This window comes from Oryzias latipes, chromosome 5 (assembly GCF_053564925.1).
Source record: "Oryzias latipes strain Hd-rR chromosome 5, Olatipes_Hd-rR_3.1".
Taxonomy (NCBI): Eukaryota; Metazoa; Chordata; class Actinopteri; order Beloniformes; family Adrianichthyidae; genus Oryzias; species Oryzias latipes.
Window position 1 is genome coordinate 11,855,180 of NC_136241.1, and position 24,454 is coordinate 11,879,633.

Sequence of the window (24,454 nt, forward strand, 5' to 3'; positions counted from 1 at the left end):
ATCCCCTGCTTACTGGGTCAGACTGACTCTCATGCTCCCATGCTCTTTGACATGGCACAACACATAGCAGAAATGAAGAGAAATGACATAAAAACGTCTGATTCCCTGTCTCCTCACCCATTTATGGATAATAACTGATGAGGAAAGCATTAACTTATGCTACATTTGCATTTTATTCAAAGATCTCTGAACAGGATCCAAATTACAAGCACGGAAAGTCTACTTTGGGAGTATAATCAATCACGCAGCCCAACCTCTGCCATTTCTCAAAATTTGGACTTTTTTTCTACCATTCATCAGCTTCCATTTCCCTCTGCTTTTGATTGTGAGCATACACTCTCTAATTGCTAAATCCATACCCTCATCTGACCAATTACGACTTAGTGGCTTACTTCAAAAGGAGGAATCTTGACATGTGTGTCTACAAAGGGACTGTACATATTGACGGTACTGAAATGCACATAAAGCTGTTTTTATGTATGGGTCATGTGTGTAACGTCTGGCTATAAATAGGGGACAAAGGTTTGACATCAGTGAAAACACATTTGGTTTCATGTGGGAAATATTTTTATCAACTCCCCTCTATGATTTTAAGTAAAATGGATGTACAGATGCTAAATTTCTCCTTTTACAAATACACAAATGCTGAAAACTACATACTGACTGAAAATTAAAATTATAAATCCACAATGGTATTCATAAGACATTCCAGAAAACTTAAACTGAAAAAAAAATTGCCACAAAAACAGAAAGAATTTTACCCAGAAACACAACTCAGCTGTTTTAATGCAACTAGAGGCAGCAGAAAAAAACAGATCTAGACAAAGAATTCATAAAAAAATGATTTAAACGTCTCAAATTATAAGGACTGAAAAAATGAACTAGAAGTACATAAGCTCAAATCAAAAACTGCCATAACTTGCACAATACTTACTCAGTGAACATGCAAGACAGCCTTTCAAGCAATCCTTAATGAATATTTTAATTATTGAGTAAATATTAATGAAAGAAGTCTTTATGTAGGTCAGAGGTTTGCAGATATGAATGAGCATATAGATTGAAATTTACATTTCAAAGATATTTGTGGTAAAATTTATGACAAAAAGTGTGTTTTAACCGTTTTTCATTTAAAACCTCAATATTTATATTTGGAGAGATCTCACTATGAATAGAGGCAAGCTTTAGAAATATCACTAAAATCTATCTCAAAGCTTTGGTTCAAAATCCATCCAACAATTTTCCCAACCCTCTATGTCCCCTTGGGGTCATGGGGGTTGCCAGAGTGAGTCCTGGCTACTGTAAGACAGATTGCCAGTCTGTCGTTGGGCAATGTCAAAACCCATTATCATATTATTTTCTCTATCCCCTTAAAGTTAGTCTCACAGCCAAGTTCAATCCAGAAAAAAATGTATACCCATTCACCATATTTAACGTTTGTTTTGTTTTTTTAGTTGTTTAAAAAAAAAAGCCACAACAAAAGAATGTGTCACATCATTTTGCTGAAAGATGTCAACAAACCCTCACCTGCAAGCCAAATAAACTTCTGTATTACATTTAGGGAATGCCAGTTTCAAAGGTCACACAGAATTAACTTCTCAGTAGTTACATTTTAAAACACCCTGCTTTTCATCCAATGCATTGTTTTAAAATCTTTATTACAATGAGATACTGGCATTGTACATGTCAGTCATTTATTGTGCGGCCAAGTGTGTAATTGGAAGCGTTTGTAAGGTGTTTCAGTGTGTAAGTCATTGTGCTTCATATAGCATAACCACCCTTATTAAAGAGGAAGCTTCTCCATAAATTTGTGTTGGAGTCAAACAGCACTGGGAACCCAAATCAGGAGGAGGAAAGAGAGATCATTTTGGGTTAAAAAATTAATATCGAATATTTTTTTAAAGCTCTGCAAATTTAAACCCCAACATGTACCCCAGTATCAGTCATTTCTATCCACCTGTTCTCTGCCCCTCGTTTTTTTGTACATAAAATTTCATTTGTGCAAACATCTATAGTGCAATTGTGGCCAACGAGAGGATGCTCAGCTTTAGATGCTCTAAGTATAACAAAACTTGCAAATGCACGCATGATACTCTACTGCACTTATCTAATGTGGCCACTGGGTGAATACAGTGCAGCTGCAGGCACGATTCAATGGGAAAGGAAAGAGACAAGATTGGGAAGGATGGAAGAATAGTGAGACGGTGCTTGTTTGGAAAAGATATTCTCCAAGAGTTACTAATATTAGCAACATGCACTTCAGCATCTGTAAAACTGGAGCGCATCATTTAGGTTCTTCATGAAATATGAAGACGGTGAGACTCTCATGTGGGAGATGGGAATGAAGGAGGGCCACAAGGATGGAACAATCAGAGGTATTGTGTTCCATTGTCAGGGGATGGACAAATGTAAGAAAGTGAAGACAAAAGCACAATGTTACAAAGTTTATTATCGGTTAAAATAAAAAAAGTACTGATACACTTTTAAAAATTGATACATTTAAAGCCGGATTTTTTCTGGAAAAAAAAACACATTCTTATGATCAACGTTTTCTGTGTAAGCCAAAAATGGCTAACTTCTTCTAATGTGTTGGAGCCATATCTGCCACTAAGAACTGCATTTACTGTGGACACAAGAAAGGTTTTTAAAAGTAAAAGACCATGATTAACAGCATAAACATGACACAAAGTTTGAAAATTCCAAGTCATTTCAGTACGTCGACATAGGATTAAACGAAAAGTCCTCAGCCCACAGTAAGGATGAAGGCCTTGTGCACCTCTCTGTAGGCGTTTCGTAGAAGAACGTATGGAAAGCAACTCTCCAGCATGTCTTGACTCAAAAACTGAGACTCTTCCACAATCTAGAAAAGGAAAGTAGGGAGTCTAATTGGTCAGTTGGACTTTTTTGTTATCAGTAAAATCTTTCGTTTAACTAAGAATATAAATACATAAAATAATAATCAAGATATCATAATATAAGAATAATTTTCATTTAATGAAAAAATGTTTTTTAGAAAAAACCTGAGTTATTTTATTATCATTATTAAGTTTTCACGTCAAAACAGCAAAGCTTGTAAAGTAGAAGTCCTCATTGCAAACGTACCATGTGCAGGAGTAAGTAGACAGACTCTCGGTTTTTCACATCAATTTTTTCTACATTCTGTCCCAGCTGAAGTAGAGTGGAGGAGGCCAGCTTTGGAAGGATGAAGCAATCAAAGAAAAAAGAAAAAAATCAAAGTTTTTTTTTTTTTTGTTTTTGTTCAGGTTGTGACCAGAACAAAAGTCCTTTTTTTCAAACAAAAATGAAACTAAACATCACATTTAGCACTTGGTGGTTTTAAAAGACGTTTTGCACAGTTTGTCAAGGTCTTGACTGTAAAAGAATTTGCCAAGTTATTGGTGTAATATATTTTGATTTGGTGATTTTTTTAGGCAAATTCTCAATGAGAAATATACTATAAAAAGAAGATTTCACACGAGAAAAGAAAAGGGCATCCATGGCCTTTTTCTATCTGTTTATTTTGTGTTTTTGCAAAGAGATGTGATGACTTTTTTTGTACATGGTATAAAAAGATGCTCGTCTCTTCTGGTTATATGATTGTCACAATTACTTGAGTATTTTGCTATTGATACAGACCAACTTTTTCTAAAGTACAGGCTGAGAAGCTAAATATTTGCTACTCACCAGTAGAAACTCTTTGAGCTGCTGCTCAATGTTCTTGTTCTGAACAGTGAACATGGCAGCAAACACCTGATTGATCGCCGTAGCTAAGCAGTGGATGTTGTTGTTGTGCCCTGAAAAAAAAAACAAATCCCAGAGAGGTATGGTGAGAGCATGTCCTGTACTTAGGCACAGAAAGGATGTTTTTCTTGCTGGGGTGATTGGACAAATTTTCTAAATGATGTGTAACAGTCAAGAAGAAGCACGTTGAGCTTATTTCCTCTGGCTCACAGGGTTAATTTATTTCAAAAATGTCAATGGAAAATAAAGGCAAAGATAAATAATCTGTGACAAATGCCACTTTATGCCCTGATAAAAATCTTGGTTGTTTGCAACTCTTGCGTTTCAGTCTAGGCTCGGAGCCAAGCATTTGGGGTTAGCAGGGCCACATGCCAAGAGTAACTATATCAATGTACGTCAGCCCGAGTTATCTGTAAACAAAACTCTCTCAACGAAAACGTGTTTCTCATTAACCAGCATGCTTTGCTTCAGACCATGTCCAACTGGAAAGTATGATGCTGGCGTTCTGAGGGTGGAGTACATTTTTTGAACACTATTAGCAGCTGGTTACTAATGGCTGGAAGAACAACTGATTAGTGTCTGGTTGAGGGCTCTCTGGAGAATAATTACTGTCAAGTAGAAACCACGGCGGCTTCAAAGATCTACTGATAATGCACCTCCATGCTCCTGGTTGTAGAGAGAGTTTGGATCCAAAGCCAGGAAGGGCAAGGACACAGCGATGTAAACAAGCAGCAACTGAGACAGCTTGAACTCTTCCTCGAGGGATGTGTTGTCTGTGTGAAAAAGTACAGGAAATGAGGAGTCAGCAATGAGAGCCAAGCGTGTTGTGCACCAAACCAGTGGGACCTTACCTGTATGCATGTTGCGAATGGCTGCAACAAGGGCAGGGTCAATATCACATTTCAGCCCTGCAGCAGAGACCAACTCAAAGATGTTCAGAGTCAGCTGTAATGGGAAAAATGAGTTAGGAGATGATCGTCTGATTGAGAAATTGAGCTTCCGTATTAACAAGGTTAAAAATGACAGCAAGTGCATATTATACATTTGTTTGTATTCTTTTTAGGGAATATCATGATAAACACATTCTCTTTTGAGAAAGCTCTGTTGTTTTCCTCAATGTCAGTCATTGTAAAACTCAAAGAGAAGAACGGCGCTTTGTGTCTAGGAAGAAAGACCTTCAATGCAAATTACATAAATGACTTTCTGAACAACAGCAAATGAACTTGTAAAATGTCTGGTTGACACCAGTAAATGACAGTCCTGGTCTACTGTTGACGTTGCTTTGTTCAATGGTGAAGGAGATGTCAAAATTTGACCAAATTGCTTCTTATTCTGTTACAACACTTGTGAGAAAACGGCTTTTAGGTACTTTTGTAAACGACAACACTGGGAGAATGCCCTGGTTCAAACGCAACTCTTTTTATTGCTTTCCTTGGTTTCTTAGGCCACTCCAACCTCCATCATCATGCATCATAGGTTGATTCCTCCTTGTGAATGAGTGTGAGATCATCTGTCTGTGTGTGGCCTGAGGATGGACTGGAATAAGCTTCAACAAACTCCAGGACCCCTAGAACTATGTGGATTAAACATTTTTAGACACGTTTTCTGGTTCTGCTGTCTCATAGCATCAAATTCTGACGGTTCTTTCTGTGCTGAGTTTGAGTGGATTTCTCTTGGTACACTGGATTCCTCAGAGTCTAAAAACTCTTGTGAAAGGGCTGGCAGCTGCTAGCCTGCATGATGTGTACCCACAGACATAAAACAGGCCTTTATTAAGCCCATTTGAAGTTGTTTTTCTTATGCATATTTGTCTTGGCAAGATATGGAACCATCAGACTCCCAGCATTCTCTAATCAGCTGATGAAACACGCCCAGTAAGGCAATCTACAGGCAATGACTGAACAAATACCTGTCAATCTAATGGTCATGACTATGCACATTTGATTTCAAAAATAAGAACAATAAAATAATATCATTCAGTTTACCCCATATGGTAAATAGTGTTAGACCTTAAATCTAGTCAGAAAGTTTAAAGAAGAGAATTTGGGCTATCAGTGGTGGCCCGTCAAGGCTTGCAAGGCCTTTTCTACTGACCTAAACTAATTAAGAAAAATTAATTCAACTCTTCTGAGTTTTTTTTCCAAAACGGTTTGATTAGTTTTTCATAAAAAAATCCTTTTTTTTTAGTCTGCTCTCTTCATGTTACTAAGTTTTTGCTTGCTTCAGCTGACAGTGTTGCACATTTTAGCTAGCTTGACTTGTCAGGTTTCATGAATTCTGCTCAAGGCCCTCAGAATCCACAAAGCAGCCTTTCCATGTGCTGTAAGTGAGATTTGTTCACAGTTGTTAGTGTTGTGTTGTTTAATGAAGTTTCTGCACCACATATGAGGACTTTGCATACAGGAGGAAGACCACAGCCAAGCTGTTCTGTACTGGTTTTGAAAAAAGCATGATTGAAGGCCAAGGAGCAAAACGCACAGGCTGCTGGGAGCCACATTTCTGGTGTGTAGTTGGGCTGTTTTAGATTTAAGTTAAAGGGACATTCCTAAAAAGAAAAAAATGAAGTGATACTTTTGTGTTATGTTTAACATCACATCCAGTCATTGGTGTTGTTTGCATGGTGAATTGCCTCAGTCAGTTGGACAGATGGAATGTTATCCAATAACATGGTGCGTCTTTTTTAAAAACTCTTTCAGCGATCGGTCTTTCTGACTTGACTCGACCTGAGATCTGGCCCATGCGTGCTCAGTAGAATGTATTCACTAATGTGGTTCAGAGAGCACTGCTGCAGCTCTCTCACAGAGGCATGGGAGGAGGGGCTGCTGACGTCTTTGGGTTTATCCTGGCCCCGTCTGTGGCATACATGTTGTGCTTTTACTCAGAAATATGCCATAAGTGAAGGCAGAAAAAGTTCATGAGTCACAGAGGGTCTTGCAGAACAGAGCGGTCTTAACTCCACCAAGACTTTGAACTAAAATTAGGTAAGAATTTACCCTCACATGTTAACATCCCGTGACACTGCATCATTATTTATTAAACACGACAAAATAGTACAAGTAGAGAGTAAAAAGCTCAATGTGTCCCCTGGCTTGGTGGTGTAGTAGCTTTAACAGTTGTTTTTTGTTAAATCTTTTTCCAGTCCACAAATGTTGTGCTGCACATCTTGGCCATTGTATGGCTGAAGTCTCCTAATTTGTTCAGATGTAACTCTACAAAACTCAGCTGTGCTGTCCTGCTTGTTTCTGAAAGGAACGATTATTCCTCCTGACAACCTGTTCAAACAAAGCCATGCGGCAAAGAGTGGTTCTGATTGAATTGTGTTGAACTTTAACACTAGCCAATCTGCAGTGGGACGCTTGGATTTGTTACAATTCCTAAAGTAAAAAGTTGACCTAAGGCTAAATTTGCTGCTAAATGTTTTCCACTCTTATTATTTCCTCACTGAAGGACAATGGTCTGCAGATTTTCTAAGCACTTCTTGGGTAAATGGACAACATTGCAACAATATTAAGTTGTTATTAAATTATAGAAGAGGTCTCATTAGTGCTCATTCATCAAACAAATGTAGTAGATTTGCATCATTTGGTTGTTGATATTTTCAAACTGCTTTTGCATTTTGATGCATTTGTGAATGACCTGGTTTGATTGTGTTAATTTGTCTCTATGTGATAGAAAATCATTTTGATTTAATAAAAATCCTGCTGGCGTGGCCCTGCAACGAACCTGAAACCTAATCAGTTTGTGCCCTGCCTTTGCCCAATTCTGGCTGCGAAAGGGGGCAACATCGTGACCCCGAAAGGCGAGTTTAGAAGATGGATGGATGGAGGAATCCAAGTGTGACCTTTTATATTTGTTTATTTTAAACAATTGTTCACAAGATCTGCCAACTTAAGTAGCTTCCGAACTTTGATGACATAACAACAAGTGGGTGTCGCTCTGTGGATGACAGCTGTGTTTACCTTAATGTCAGCCTCTGGAGAGATGTTGTCTTTCAGGCTCTCTATTGGTGCTATCAGGAAGGGACAATGATTCTGCAGGACCTTGATTACAGCAAACATTTAAATCAGAAAAAAAACTCTGCAAGATTTTTTAAGGTCATGCCATCTATTTACACTTTTAACATTTCTTTTATAACATGAATATCAGTTGCACCCTCCATGTCTCCTACCTCTTTTAAGCCATCCTGAGTCATTGCTCTGAAGGACAGGATCACCCCAATGATGGTCATCCTCTTCAGGACATTCTCTCCACCTGGAAGCACACACACATGGATCAGGTTTCACTTCAGCCCTGACTGACAGCCCTCCATTGCAATAATTTATGATCATTTATGATGATCCTGGTACAGGGTGTCTTATTTTTTAATACTCTGCCAAAATTCACAAAATTACCTTATATATTTTGAAAAAGGACTATTTTTGCTTGCTTGTGTTTCATTTATGCAAAAAAATGCTGGTTCTTTTATATTTATGACCATTCTAACAACAACATAAAAGACAAATCATTGTGTGGCTGCAACTGGGTTGTGGTCGGGGGGAAATCGACCCGAAAGCCTCTGTAAGTGTTGAAGGCTGCAGACCCCTGATCCACTGCATCCTCTAAAATGTTGGTCAAACAAGAAAAGAAATCATTTAAATCTCGATTTTACTTGTTATTTGGATCATGATTAAAATGTCCTGATATCAAATTACTTTTAAGCAAAGGAACACCTAGCACCTATTTGCAGTGTGTAGTACAAAAATGACTGTTTGTGGCTCAGACTAATTCATGGTGCTTATTCACCCTCAACTCATTTTCAAAGTTACTCCCTCTGACTTTGTGCTTGATATCCTATGACTTTTTTAACATCTCTTTTGTAAGGTCTGTCTTCTCTTAATACCTTTCACTCTTATTTCATCGTACATGTTCAACTTCTCACCTGTGAGCTTCTTTTTAAGAGTGACCATTTCCTCCGGCTTGCCAAAGTTATTTTTCATCTGAACCAGGATGTCCATGTTGTCTATCACCATTTTCTGATAGACAGGAAAAAAGAAGTGATAAAACACCTACTGTTGTGAGTAATAATGCAGATGCCAAAAGCCGTGACAGTTCCGGCTGACATCTCATTTTACAATTCTTCACTTTAGTCAAAGGTGTCAAAGTGGTTTAACAGTGGTTTAACTCATTTTATGAGAGATACTTTTTTCTTAAACAACTTTTGCAGAATAAAGTAGGCGGTACTTTAAGTGTATTCAGGGCATTACCTCCTTATGAACTATTTCATTTCACTAAACCAATTAAACCACATTTTTTGCCTTTTCGAGTAAATTAGGATTTCTTTTTGGAGGCAGAAATAACAAGCTCTGAGCTTTTACCTGGGAAACTGAATTTTCTGCTTTGGATCAACTGATCTTTGTTATGCAAAGTGAATCTACATATATTGTATTGTTAAAACCAGAAAAATGTTGTTCATCCTCCAAAAGAGACTCACCTGCAGAACCATTGGCAGATAAATAGCAGTTACTATGTTTCAAAATAAAAGTAAGCTTCAACACTTCTATGTATTTAATTTTAAAATGTTTTTTTTTTACCTGTCATCACTTTTGCAAAATATAAATTACTGTGTAGTACTGCTGCATTATTTTAAAATCGCCGTTATCTAAATCTGGTTAGGGAAGTGATTTTTTTTCCTGTCATAAGCAGTGGTCCCCTTTGTTGATTACAGTTCCTGGTAAATGTCCATACAAACCCAAACAGCACTGATTTGCATTACCAATCAAAACAATGTGAACAGTAGTTACAACAGCAACTGAAGAAATCTCAAAGTATCTCCAGTGAGGAAAGGACCTGCTGTTGCATCATCTTTTGCATTACAAAAGCATTGTGCATTTGTTTAATAAAAGCATTTACTGGAAAAAAATATCTGTATGTGAAGGTGGTATGTTCATGTAAATCAAACTACTCATATTAGTTAGGGGTTGGGAAGGATTAAACAATTTGAAATTTGAAACATTTGATAATATTCATTCTACATTTTTGTGACGTGCTAACTACAAGTCAAATGACAACAGTGGTACTAAAAAAACATGTTTCAAAACCCAAAGGCTGCAAGAAAGAAACTTGGCCTGAAATTCACTTTGACTAACTTAAAAAGCCTCTTTGTTTATTTATGTCTGCGTGCTACTTTACCTTTAGCTCACTGACTTGCGAGGTGATGTGCCACATCAGGTTCTCACTCAGAAACTTCAAACCGTATGGTCCAATTAGCTCTGCCAGGGCCTGCAGCTCTGTTTAGAAGGTAAAATGTTGAGAAATGTGATGAATAGATACATGTCAACAACAATAAGGAGTAGTGATTTTGAAGGTTTGCAAAGCCTGGCATGTGAGCTAAATAAGTAGGGGCAGAACTTGAATCAATGAGCAGTCTCCTACAGTTATTAATCTATTTCCTTGATAAATGGATGAGGGTGGATGGATGAAGATGTGTGGAAGACAAATTGAAGGTGGTTAATGGACTCTCCATTGAATCCCTCTGAGGCAGCCAGAAGCCTCACTGGGGAGTAAATATAGACAGTGGTGAGCTTTGAGTTTAACTTAAGTCAAGTCTGTAGTGCAGAGATCTGCAATGTAAAGTTTTCAGCTAAATACCTGAGTTGAATGTTCTGTTATGTGAAAATACAGATTTTTTTAGACAGAAGGAATCCCTGTACCATAGTAAGTAGGTGGTGTGGAGTCAAAAATAAGTGACAGGTACCATATGGAATGGGCTTGTAAGGTTAATGATTAGCAACAGTGAATTAAAACATGCTCTGAAACATGGAGCGTTTGACAAGTGTTGTCCAGTAACACTGCTGTTAACGTCACATTGTCAGTTGAAACAATCCACTGTCACTCTGCATGCACAAAACCGACAAAGATCTGCAAGTTCTGCATTATCTGCCAAGTTGTGAGTCATTTCTGAAGCTGCGGTTTCAAGATAATAAGATGCAAACATCACACAAATGTGTTTGCCTGTTTGGTGTTTTAATACTTTAATACCAGCTGTGCGCATCACATTCAAACTCACAGTGAACTTTAAAAAAGGTTTTATCTAAGGATGCCAAAAGCCATGTGTTATCGGTCAAATGGATCTGAATGGTCATTAAAAAGCACACAATAAACCATGTTTCCACACAAATCATTTCTATGTGAGCTCCTGTTGTTTTATTCTGTCTTATTCTTTCAGTTACTTCCTTGGTAGTGGACCAAAAAAGGGTTAAAAAGACAATTAAAGCTTATGAAACAACTCATCAAACATTACCACATTGTTGTGTCACAGAAGCTAACCTGCAACATCTGAGAACTCCTCTGCTCTCAAACTGTGTTCATTGTCAGTAGTCTGACTGACAAAGCAGTGCCTTGTTGGACAGTGTACAATCAGGGAGTTGCTGGCTTGACGTAACAGACCCTCCAGGTACCTAAATTGTAGAAAACATTTGCATAGCATAAATCCAAAGTCTAAGAGAAAGTAAGCCGAGAAAGACAAATATTTGAGTGATAAAACTATTTTTTCTTTGAATAAATGTTTCCCCTACCCACCAGTTTGTGTAGAGAGTTGTAATGGTCTGCCCTCCGTGGGAGTCCAGTGGCTGTGTTTGCTGTAAAAGGACAGTCTTCACCAGCCGGGTGACGTCAACATTGATGTAGCTGGAGAGGCCATGAAGGCTGGCTGTATAGGCTCTTATTGCGGCCAGGAGGTCAGAGGGGCGCGTTATCTCCTGGGTGGTCTGGTTGTAATTGGCCATTCTCACGATGATTCTGGGGAAACATGTATAAACAATGTCTCCTGTCACCAACTTGAGAGCAGTTAGCTGAGACCTTAAAATGACATAAACAGCTCACAGTGACTTTGAACCACCTTCATCAGATTGGCACAAGTACTGCGCCAGAATTTTCCTGCACATTACAATGTATTGTCTTAAAGACCATTTATTTTTATCAATAATTCAATATAAACATATAGACAAGAGAAGACCAAGATGTTACAAAAAAGATACTGAGTTAACCTTTGGTTTACCCTGGTAATTGACAAAAAATGCAAAGATAAGTACTTACAAAAGTGTGGTGTATGTACTAAATAAACTTAATTTAAAAAAAAAAAAAATCAATGTGATTTACAGACCAAAATATTTAAATTTAACATGATTTTTCCTAGGAAAACCAATCTTGTTCGTTTTATCAGATTCAACAAACTGATAACTGTCATAAACTAGGTTAGGAATCTCCACATTGCAATTGCCAGATAGCAACATTTGGTCTGAAAAAGTACAAATATATTTGTAAATGAAATTTGATTTATGAATTTAAATTAATAAACATTGCAATTTCTGAGTGAAAATGTATTTAATCTGAATAATTGACTTTAAACCCAGGCAAGAAGAGCCTGGTTGCAGCACAAACTGACATGAACTTCGACATTAAATCTTCATTTTTTACTCTTTGCTGATTAAATTAAAGAAAAGGTCACATTTACATGAGGAAAAGATCATTTTGATAGAATACACCTTGTTGCAAGGATGAACAGTTTTCCTATTGTTGTTATTTCATATGGTAAATGAAGTGAGTGTGAGTGTTTTCATGTAGAAGGACAGTCACACAGCTAATTGAGATTCCAGCAAGGAGTCAAAGAGAGGCATTAGAAAAAATAATACTTGGATAATTCATGGCATATTCTGACAAATTAACTATATTTAAAATGAAACATCCCACTTCTGAAGTTTCAGAATGATTTGGCTGTTATTGTATTCCTGACACTTATTATTAAAGAAATTGACACATTGCATAAAAAAAAACGAAACTCTCACTTCAGGGAAGAACTCCACTACAGAACATAAAGTAAAGCTTTCAGTGAGCATACTCAGAAAAGCGTTGCTCCAGATGAGAGAGAAGGAACTCTGTGGGAACTACAATGTGGTCGAAATTGAGAAAATCACTGCAGAGACTGTAGGTGGAGCAGAGCTCTCTCAGGATCAGATGCAACTTGTCCAAACTGAAAGACACATGGGAAAGAAAGATGTATAATTATTAAATTTAACCTGGTAAATTTGTTTGCTTTATCCTGCAAACAAGATAATAAAATAAGTAAGAGAACTACAAGTGGGTCTCCAAAATGATGCAGAGGATGAGGATATAAAAACAGGGATGTACAGTATTAGCATTTATTTAGATTTAAAAGAAGCTGTAAGGCTTTGAGCAACAATTTATCAGACTGAACGTCGATACAGAGTAATGTTTTAAAAAAAGAGATATTAAAGAACAAGTCTGAGTTTGAATGTTTCAGCAAAGACAACTAATTTTGTTTTAAAAGATTTTTTTTAGATCCATCTAGTTTTTTATCTTTTTAAGTAAGCTCAGAGTCTCCAAGTGAAAATGTAAAACTATTAACAAATTATGACAAAAGACTTCTTGTTTGACTTTAACATTAAAACTGTGTCTACCTGTATTTGCAGAAGAAAATCCTCAAATCCAATAATAGGTTATCTTGATCACAAAGTGTTTTGTTGACTTAAACAAGCAAATATATATACTGCTTAAATCCCCAAAGGTAAAAGTTGCATTATGATACATAACGTTTTCTGCAAAACTTCAAAATACTGTTAAATTTTGTGTAAAAGTGCTTCGCCATCACTCCATATACCCTTTTACTTCCACCCTGTTCTTACAGACATGTAGGATAAAATATAGACCCCTGTGAAAACACAAATAAGACCTTTCAAAGACCTTCCTGTAGCCTGTGTTTGTTTTGTCCGTTCTCGGCTGTTGTGGAAATGTCCTTGGAAGCAAAAGGGCTCATTCCGTCTGCAGCTATAAATGTCTCAAACTAAGTTTGAAAACCAAAACAGCTTTCTCCTAACTTTACACGAAATTTGCAAAGGAAAAACAATAGTTTTGACTATATATTTAAAAACATACTGCATTTAGTCTTGCCAAGGACAGTAATCTACAGTATAAATGAAAGTTGTGATCACCATGACTTATGCTTTCAGTCAATAAAAAATAAGTTCACATGAAGCTCAAATTTGTCATTGAATTATATCAAACTACAACTTCAGACCTAAAAACATGTTACTATTTATATAATTTGATTTGAGGAGAAGTTTGGGTCTCCCTGTGCCGGTCCCCAGCCTGGATAAAGTACGGGGTTGTGTCTGGAAGGGCATCCAGTGTAAAAATCTCTGCCAAACTACCTGTGCGAATCAGTGAAAAGTGATTCGGCTAATCCTTGAAGGGATAAGCCAAAAGTTGAACAACAACATTTGAATATGTTGATTTGATTGTGTTGCCAACTTTCAGTAATCAGAAATTTAATAATAATACTGAGAATTTATACATTTATTATGCCAGAATCATTTTGATGCAGTGAGATCTGCAGGCAAATTACATAAATGTTCTGAATAAAAATAAAAATGCTAACTTGGTGGTCACTGTCCTGTCCTTCCTCTGGCTTTCAGCACCTGGCTTCTCCTTCTGAACTTCTCCTTTTTTAGGCACAGCCTTCTTTTGCTTCCTGTGTCGAGCAGCACTGATAGACTCAGCACAGTGCTTGGGCAACAGCTGATGAAGAATGAAGCGAAAAAAGTTACCATCAAAATGAACGAATAGGAGAGGAAGAAAGTAGAACATCAACTTAAAATGACCAAATACAACTTTACAGCTGTTTTTTTCCCCCACATATTACTGGAAGATCATATTTTACATGAGCAATTAGAAAATAATACTGCAGTAATGAACTCCAGGGTTTCAAAATGGTCTTATCAGCTAGTTAAATTCCCCAGTCACCTCACAGCCCCAGTTAAAATAAACCCAGGCCAATTGGATGATAGCATGATCATATTTGGACATGGATTTTGGCAGAATCAGACAGTGCAATTTGCTTTCTGAAATGTGAAATTCTCAGACTCCACCTGGTCGTTCAGATTGCGCTGCTCTGCACATATCTCTAAGACGACACTACTGGTTTGCTTGGCTATCTGCTCCAAGAAGGTCACACAAAGGCGCAAACTCTTCTTCTCCAGTATATCCATCTACACACAAGAAGCACAGCACACAAAAGACACAACAAGAGAGTGGGATCAGCTTAGACAGTTGTATTTATCTGCAATAATCATCTACCTAGATACAAAACAAGTTATCATACAGATGCAAATCTCAATGTTTTGAATTCCTATAATTACAGAATGTTTGTTATTGATGTCATAATCTACAGTGAAATGGAGAAATAGAAGTTGACTTGTAAAGGATGGAGCATATAACTGAACACTGACCTCTTCTGGACACAGAGAGTGTCCACAGTGGCTGAAGTGAGAACAGACGGAGGGGAACGCCATGAGGTACTGCTTCATAAGTATCTCCTCATTGCTCTGGTTAAACATCTTCTCAAAGACATGGGGGTAAAAACTAAAAAGAAACAATAAATAAATCTTAAAACTCATTCAGAAAATAATTCCTGAAGATAAAACCAGAGATAAGACTGACCAGAGGATAGAGAGCTCAGATGTCTCCTGAAGCATTTCTTCCATACTGTCTACCATCTTGGTGTGGAACTGAATCATGTTCATGACTTTTGCCAAGTCAGGATATTCCTTCAGTGGAAGAGGGGCCTTAATGACACTTGTGTATGCCTAAAACAAAAACAAAAAAGGTCTAATGTACATATTTTAAAATATATACAGTTTTTGATGATGAACAATTAGACATCAGACCTGTAAACGCAGCCAGTCCAGTCTCACTGCTCTGAAGTCAAACTCCTCCTTGTTCTCCACTGTAGAAATAAGACTTTGCAATTATCACCAGGACATTAGAATGTGTTTAAAAAGCTTTTGAAAAATATTTATAAGTACAATATTTATGCCAAAGTAAAAAATTAAAATTGAGACAAAAGTTTAATTCCTGTAAGAAGACTGAGGATTAAAAAAATAAATTCTGGAGAGATTTATAGTAAAAAATGTTAGATTAAATCTAAAGGCCATGTCACACAGCCACCATATAACAGGAACCGTGCGTGATTATTGCACTGTTTATATGCAATTCATTAGTGATCAGAGCATCAATTACACACTTTTAATGTGATATGTGCAGGATATAAAAGTTATGCATTTATGGTATCCAACATTTTTTGTCAGCTTTATTCAATTTGCTCAAAGGATTTAGAGTCTCGCATTTAACTTTGGTTTAATCACAGTTTAGGTCAGCACTGAGTAAAACAAACAAAAGAAAAATAAAAAAATTTAAAATACATGGTAGTAAAATAGAACGAGAAAAAAAAAGCAAAAAATTCCAGAAAGGCTTATAATTGAACAGTCTGGGAACTCATTAGCTAAATCAGAAAGAATTCAAGATGATTCAATACCTTTCACAATCTTTATTGTTCAACTATGTAATGTTTCTATTTATATTTCATGCAGGTTAGCTGTTGTAAAGGTTACCTTGTTTAATGGAGAGAGCCGACAGGGTCGAGACAAATGAGCTCAGAAGGACTGACTCCTCCTCCGGACAAACAGACATGTTCTAAAATGAAAAAAGTAAGAGTAAGATATAGAAATGCTGCAAAAACATGATAGATATGTTTACTCTGTAAAATTCCACTGGCAACAACAAAACGTAATCATTTTAAGCTCTTTATGATTTTATTTCCATCAAAACACATTTTCAGTTACCTGTATGGTGTCATTGAGAACCAGTGCATCAAACTGTGCCAGGTACTGAACATGATATCGCTGAACTATTTTGCTGTATTTTCTCATTAGACTTCTTAACCTCTCCATGTGGAACAGCAGCTCCGCCATCTGACTGAAGAAAATGAAAAAGGTAATAAACAGGGTGCCCACATTTTCTGTTGGCTGATTTCAAGTCTAACTTATTCTGATAAATGTAGTGAGCTGCTGTGCTGCGCAGTGGCTTAATGAGAGTTCACAGTAACACTGAAAAAGAAATGAACCGTCTTTTCAGTCAAGTTTTCAGTCGCCACGCCCCATTTACTTTGGTGCACTGCATCAAAATAAACTGACAGAGTTTGCTTGTATGACAAAAGCAGCCACGACAGTCCTGACCGCCTTAGTACCTCCGACCTACTTGTCGTTGTAGTCCTCTGGTGTCTTTATCTTTGGCATACTCTCAGAATGTCTGACGAGCCATTGGACCTCGTCGCGGGAAAATGAAAGAGCCATGAAGACAAACAGAGCCTGTGGGATTTGAATGATCCAAGGAAAGGCAAAATAAAAAGAGGAATGTTAGGAAAAACGTCCTTATTTGGTTACATTTCTTTAAAATCTAGGCCTAGTAGACAGGTGCTGAAAAAAAGGAAGAATTAACTGATGCTGACAGGTTCCAGAATTTATTTGAGAGAGATCTGTTTTACAATAAATGCATCCCACTGTATTTCTACCTTTGGTCCAAGGAGTCCAGGTTCATCAGCCAGAACTTGACTTAACTCCTTCAGTGCTCCTCTCAGGAACTTCCTCCTCTCTCTGTGCATAGCTCCACTGGTAATATTTCATTTTCACTTAGTACAACAGTCATATTGAAACATGCACATGTTGGGTATTTAATAAAAAATGTAAAGCATAAACTTTACCAGTTGATTAACACATGCTCACGGCATTCCTTAATGTCTGCAACTCGTTTGCTGTACCTGATGGAAAGAAAAATAAAGTCATACTCAATTCTTTGAAGAAAAAAAAACTATTCTTGTAGAGTATTTGCTGAGTTTTATTCATCTTTTATCTAACTTTAGTCTCTTTTTAGACTTTTCTCCAACTACATAATATGACATCAGGAGGGCAATAAAAATCAAAGATAAGGTCGTATTTACTCTTAATTTGACATGAACACAGTTTCAACATGCTTTTTTTAGTTCTGTGTTTTATGTATCTTGTTTGTATCAGAGTGGGACCTCTGTGTTTTTGTGGATCTTTGTGTGTATGTTTGTCTGATTAATTTCAGGTGTGGTGCTGGAAAGGGTGTGGCTTCCACTGGACCCAAGCTGATGGAGGCAGCCTTTAAAAGCATCATGTGGACCTCCAGCTTGTGAGAAGGGAGCTTTGCTGCAAAAGTGTTGCCACTGCAGCTTGGCGTGCTTCTTCACATGTTCTTTAGTTTGTGTTGCACTTTGTGGCTAAGTGTTCTGAGTAGTGGCTGGGTAGCTCAGTTGGTAAGGTAAATAGCTGCCACGCAGGAATCCAGGGTTTGATAAACAATGGTACTGGGGGCAATTACCACATCAGCAAAACTTAACTTTTGTGTTATGCTCCTCTATCCTAGACATCAAATGGGGCACAAAGGGGTTTATGTGGAAAAACATATCGTGATTTCAAAATTGAAGAACAATTGTTTTTTTTTACATTGGTCATAGTGTGGGGATGGAAGTTATGAGGAGAGTTGGTGTGAATGAGGAAGATCCAGAGGATAAGATTAGCCAGAGGCTGATGATCCACAGTGGTTACTCCTAAACTGAGAAGCCGATAGGAAAACCAGAAGAAGACTCGAAGATGACTACATGAATTCAAACCGCAACCGGATGTACAATAAACGGACCGATACCCTTTGAAGTTGTCAAAGATGTCTTCGGTCACTTTGTGTATGTTGAAGACTTCGTCCCTGATCAGGGTGAGGTAGAGGCCGCTCCTCAGGGCCATCTTCCACAGCTCCAGAGAAGTCTGGTTTGTGTTCAGGCTGCCGTGGCACAACAGGAAGCCAACTGCGAAGAAGGCAGGTAACCTCCATGAGATGGTCTGAAACTATTGAAGCTTTGCCAGAAACGGCATCCTTTTTAAGTTAAAATGATTTTTTTAATGAAATATGTTTGAATTATATTGCAGAATTTTACAGCAGTATATGAATAAGTACCTATCCATAAAAACATTTTTATTGATACAAACATTGACATAAAGCATGTTGCATGTTGAGTGTAGCTCTTGAGCCACATGGTATGGTGTGGTTTTCACAAAGAGTAAATCCAAATTCTAAATATAAATATTTTAATTTAAAAAAAGTCGTAACCGTCATTGTTTTTTAAAATACTGTTCCGATCTATTCAGATGTCAAAGGTTTGTGGGGAAAGTTGAAAAATTATTTGATGAAAATGAACTCCATATTTCATGGGAAAATTACTTGAAATGTAATAATTTGCAAGTATAGTGATTGTTTTGCTTATGGTAAATTGACATTTTCGTGCAAATTATATGATTTTATTTTTATTTTGGTAAAGTCAACTTTCAGATATTTTAGTAATACTCACTGATGATCCAGCGCTCCATGACTTCCATTGATAAGTATTCACAGGTCATCTGGGAAGAACGATGAGCTTTAGAACACATATTTTTAACTTTAGCTCATGTGTGTACATCATGGATGGAATAAATAACTGTATTGGAGAAACATCTACATGTTTTGTAGATTCTTCAGAGGTGTTTCATTGACTGATCCTTGTATAAATTCTAAATAGTTTATTGCTGTAGCTCTATAGCCTGGGGTAGAATTACAAAGGTTAGGAGGAAAAATTCCAAATTTTTCCAAACAAAGGAAAACAGCAAGCACTAAGGCCAACAAGGCCCACTATTCAGGTTCTTAAGAATCCCTCCACAGTGTGGGACAATTATAGAAAAGATGGGCAGAAAGATGGGCTCACTGTGTCACAGCAGGCGGGTTCCATCATGGCAGCTGGAATGCTGAGTAGGCTGAGCAGCTGGGCCCTCCGCCACTGCTCTGGTGGCAGGTTTCTGCGCGGGTAGACCATGTTCAGCGAAATCAGAGCTGCTGTTACAGACTTTGAGCAGGAAGGAGAAAAAAACAAACATGAAGGACACCAAAACTCATAAACCATCTTACCTCGGAGTATTAAAAATAAAAACACTGCATTTAATCCTGAAAATCAATTAGCTAAGCATCCAGAAAATAACTGTGTTTTTTTTAATTATTTTTTTCCTTTTGTACATACAAATTAAAGTGCATGGTAAAGATACAAGAAGATACATTTCCAGTTTGTACAATAAAGAACAGCAAAACAATTATAGAGAAACAGAACATTTCAGTGAATATTCACCCTTGTGTGAGGACCAAAATCCTCCAAAAGCTTCTTCCAGGGATGGTCATATTCTAAAAACATCTGACCGAGGCGTGGATAGGATGGTTCGCTGCAGGTTTGGTGCATCAAGAAAAGGAATAGAACCAGAGAAAAAACAGGAAGCAGTTGCTTTAGTTATTTGTTTCCATCAAATTTAGATCCTCTCCTCTCTGCAAAAATAGGTTTTACATATCTTTATTTTACTTTTTTGCTTTACCCAATATTTACCAGGAACATCAACTTGAATACTTTAGATTTTTAGAAAAGCATGTTGGTGTCATAACACAGTTGCTCACCTTGAGCACTATTCATTTGTATGCTATTTTAGAAAAAAGTTATTTGGCTGAATAATTAATTGCCAAGATTTTTGATTTTTTTTAATATAAAGCAGAAATGAGAATTTCAACTCTTAAAGAAACTAACTAAATTCTGAAATCGTAGTTTACAAGTTAGATGAGATTTGTTCTGTACAGCAACTACACTGTGCGTGTTTTAGCTTAGTTTTAAGATGGATTTTGTACTATTTTGGGTTTTCAGATAAATGTTTGAAGAAATCTTTGAAACCAGTTCAGTCACCATGATGTGATAGAGAGTCCTGCCTGAGACTGGAAGGTTTTGAGTGCAATTCCATGTCCGAGACATACCAGAGACTAAAAATGGGACCCAATGCCTCCCTACGTGACACTCAGCAGTAAGGGGTTGGATTGGGGAGTTAAACCAACGAATGGTTTCTGTGCTCGGCTATGACTGCAGCTCACCGCTCCCTCACAGATGGGTCAAATCCAGAGAACAAATTTCCCACACCTAGGTGAGTGACAACATATGGAACTTTAACTTAAATGTTTTGGGATCGTAAAGATCTCAAACTGTTAAACTGCAGATATCAACGTACAAGCTTCATAAGTTCAGTCGGGTTAACAGCTGGCAAGCTCATTATAGATACGCTTTTTAAATATTTTCCTCCACAGTACTTTAATGAATATATCTTTATTTTTAACCTGGTCCCATTGGTCATCTCATGGGCGCAGTTGAACATTCCCACCAGAACCTTCTTGTCCTCAATTCTTGAGAGCATGAGGATGACAGACGTGAAGGTGATAATCAAGTCCAAGTAGTTTTTGGTGAAATCAAAGTTGAAAACCTGCAATTAAATAACAGCCTTACATTGCTGCAGTTAGAGCTTAGGCAGATCCATATATTTACGTTTACTCTATTGATTAAAAGAAAATGCCCTGTTCAAAAAAGAGAAAGAGGAGAAAATGTCATGATTTACAACTAAAATATCCAGATATCAAATGTATAGTTGTAAAAATGAATTGCAGATAATTGAATGACAGTTTGATACAGGGGTGTCAGACTCCAGGCCTTTCCTCCTGGTTTTTCGCAAACTTAGTCCTCCCTGCTTCTGATTACGTAGATCAGGTATGTTTTGCAACAGGGTGCTTCAGCCCAACAGAAGCTGGGTTGGCTCCAGCAGCCCCGTAACCCAAAAGGTGTTCTGCAAATGGACAGATGGAGGTGTGTTTTGCCAACAAGAGGCTACAATTAGTGTAAAACGTGGGACACTAGGCCTCAAGGTCTGAAGTTTGACACCTGTACCTTAACACTCATTAAGCAGAAAAACTTTTACTTACAATATCGAAGCTGCACTGACCAGCATCTATGGTGTTCAGCAACTCATATGCATGGTCCTGGAAAAACGTGTAAGAGTTTAGATTGAAAAATAAGAGAGAGTAAAATGTAAAAAGAAAAATAAATCAATATTCATGGTAATCAATCAACAACAAATGAACAATGCAACAAATTTCAACAACTAAATCATACAACAAAACAGTATCATGTAGTTACATGCTTTACAAACTATGTCTGACCTTTATCTTTTGCTTCTTTAAGCAAAAGAAATATACAATCTGGCATTACATGAAATTTCCTATATTATTTTTTAATGTATTTGCAAATAAATCATTTAAAGTCATTTGTGCTTTTAAAAATGTTTTAACAGGCAGTGTCAGTATATCATAATTTTTTTTTAAATAATAATATGTCAGAGAAATGATTGTGATTTTGATTAAGAAATGCCAAAAATAGAATAATAATAATAATAATGGATTGGATTTATCTGCGCTTTTCAAGACACTCAAAGCGCTTACATTGTGTCCATTATTCATTCACTCCTCAGTCATACTTGGTGACGGTAAGCTACGGTTGTAGCCACAGCTGCCCTGGGGCAGAATGACAGAATGCCTCACCTTGAGCTCTAAAACATCCAGGAAAGAATCATAGAAGTTTTTTGTAGCTTGCAGTATTTCAGACTTCTGCCGCTGGATGGCAGTCAGATTATGCTGGAAAAATTAATAATGGAAATATGAAAGCTGTTGTGTCAGCTGAATTAAAGCCTTCTTTTACATGTTATTCTAAAAAAACAAATCAAAACAATTTAACATAAGACAAAGAAAAAGTACCGGGACAAGCCCAAAATTTCATTAAGAAATAGTATATGTTTCTGTATTCAATATTTTGGCTGAAGTGTCAAAAACAGTATTAACATTTAGTATATTGCGTGTACCATTATCTCCTGTACTAATTTTGTGGAGTGTATTTTTTTTTTTTTTACAGGACTGCTTCATACTTACATTGTTTCCCCTAAAATCTATGTTTGGGAACTTCTTATTGATGTACTTGATGGCAGGTTCCATGGCTTTGTCTGTGAGGAAGGTCGGGCGCAGCTTGGAGTGTGAACATAACTGCAGGTAGATTGAAAAAAAAGAGAAAAGTTTCTTTTGTTTTCTGTTTTAACATGTGAATTACAGTCAACAGTGGTGGAGCAGTGCATGGACCTCCACCTGGGGGAGAGGGTGGAGTCTTTGACTCAAGTTCTGTAAAACATTGTGAGACAGATGCTGCACAGAATCTGTCCCACCCTCATTACTCCTTCACTGTGCACTTAAGGAAGATCCCTGAACTGAACTGCTCCAGAAGAGATGTTTAGTGTCCACAGGTCGATCTGTAGTTACATTAATCAAATGTCAGTTAATAACATGGAACTCTAAATTTTAAAAAAATGGCATGACAGACACGTCTGCTGGTGTGCACAGTGTATTTTGGGCAGAGGGAAAGCAGCCCATGTAAGGCTACTTTATTGTTTTTTTTTTAATACAGCTCAAGGTATATCCAAAGACTTTGCACGACTCAGCTTCAAAATGTTAAAAAGAGGGATTTTAGTTCAAATGGGACATAATAAACCTGATAATTCATTCTGCTTAAATGATGTGTGATAAAAAAAATGTTTTGAAAGAGAGAATGTTGTCAAAAGACTTAGATGTGGTTCCACAGACCAGTTGCTGTAAAAGTTTTCTTACAAGTTATAATACTCAGTACTCCACCGTAATGTGGTTTATTCAGTAAACCATCATTTGCTACGTAAAAAAAATCATCCTGAACAAATTATTCTACTTCTCTTATTAATACAAGAGACTCGTTGGCCAAAGTTCTCACACTGCACATGGTGGATGCTTCTATAGAAATAAGTTGTTTGAAGCATTTTGGCAACAGTTCAGTTCTGCATATAACTATTTTGGTAATGTTTGACTGTCATTTACTGACTGTCTTGTTTTCTTAAATGTGGAACTCGCTGTTTTGAGTTTAGAATAACTGACATTTGAGGTGGCTGACTCTACAAGCTGGCTTCCTGTTTGCACTTCCTCTTTGAAGAAATGAGTGTGGTTGCAGTTTGGAGACAGTGTTGCTCAGACTGCAGAAAACCTGGTCAATAAACAGAAATATATCTCATTAAGCTGGTTCACTAATTTGAAAGGTTTCTACAAAACGTATAAAGTTTTAATCATTTCAGCTTTAATTGTGAATCCCAGAAGAATTCTGTGGCATTCCTCTTCCTGTGTGTTATACATCGCAAATAATTTTTTTCAGTCATCCAAATAATTGATTTCACCGTCAAAACACAATTTTATGGCTGTCAATGCAGAGTGATCAACCAATCTGGCAACTCTATAATGATAAATGGAAGTAGAAGTCAAACAACATTAGGATTTTGGAACAAGCAGACATTAAAAAGGATAAATAATTAAAGAAAAAGACGTATTTACTGTTAAATGTATGCTTTATTTTATTACAGCATTATAAAATACACATTTTAAGCTAACAAAAATGTTGAAATGAAGTTCCTTATTTGTATCTTGCGCTGTTCGCACTAATCACTTTTTGAATCTGCCTTCATTCCCCTCACCTTTTTAATGTAGTTCATACGTATCAGCACGCCTTGACCCCTCTCATTCAGGACGGTGAGTTTCTCCGCCAGTTTCATCTGGTAATCCATGATGCAGATAGCCTACACCTGTCCCTCCGTTTGAACCCTGGCCTCCAAGTTCTGAGCTGCAGATGAACCCTCTGAAATAAAGGCTCAAAAAGGCCTCACCCAAACAGTCACATGGGGGTTGTGGGTGGAGGTGGAGCAATGACTTTGTCTATTGATATGGTATGACATCACAAAGGAACTTGTAATAGAACTAAAATGGGCAATGTCTTAATAAAACAAAAATGGGGGGGGGGGGGGGGGGGGATCATGTACTTTTTATGGTTAGACAATTAAATGTTACAATCATGTTTTCTTTTTTAAGACAA

General features: G+C 37.1%; 1 protein-coding gene across 1 annotated transcript; it reads right to left on the reverse strand.

Annotated features, from left to right (window-relative positions):
* Positions 1-2,426: 2,426 nt before the first annotated feature.
* nckap1l (NCK associated protein 1 like) lies at positions 2,427-24,245 on the reverse strand. The gene is made up of 31 exons (XM_023954884.2): positions 24,060-24,245; positions 22,450-22,560; positions 22,066-22,158; positions 21,451-21,507; positions 20,815-20,957; positions 19,796-19,886; positions 19,382-19,519; positions 18,992-19,040; positions 18,295-18,451; positions 17,330-17,386; positions 17,141-17,237; positions 16,828-16,937; positions 16,413-16,545; positions 16,182-16,263; positions 15,459-15,517; positions 15,232-15,377; positions 15,021-15,153; positions 14,661-14,780; positions 14,171-14,310; positions 12,614-12,745; positions 11,296-11,514; positions 11,044-11,174; positions 9,907-10,004; positions 8,657-8,750; positions 7,907-7,989; positions 7,698-7,778; positions 4,590-4,683; positions 4,395-4,511; positions 3,682-3,791; positions 3,100-3,189; positions 2,427-2,857 (listed from the first exon to the last, which is right to left on the reverse strand). Exons 1-31 carry the CDS (start codon positions 24,147-24,149, stop codon positions 2,741-2,743), a joined length of 3,372 nt encoding a protein of 1,123 aa, XP_023810652.1. The 5' UTR covers positions 24,150-24,245; the 3' UTR covers positions 2,427-2,740.
* Between the last annotated feature and the right edge of the window lie 209 nt (positions 24,246-24,454).

Bases quoted from the DNA above. Each gene is read 5' to 3' on its own strand.
- nckap1l (XM_023954884.2), bottom strand. From the start codon at position 24,149: ATGGATTACCAGATGAAACTGGCGGAGAAACTCACCGTCCTGAATGAG. The intron at 18,452-18,991 runs GTGAGTATTACT...CCTTCTTCGCAG, and splicing joins CATGGAGCGCTGGATCATCA to TTGGCTTCCTGTTGTGCCAC. The intron at 14,781-15,020 runs GTCAGTGTTCAG...TCTTGTGTGTAG, and splicing joins ACTCTCTGTGTCCAGAAGAG to ATGGATATACTGGAGAAGAA.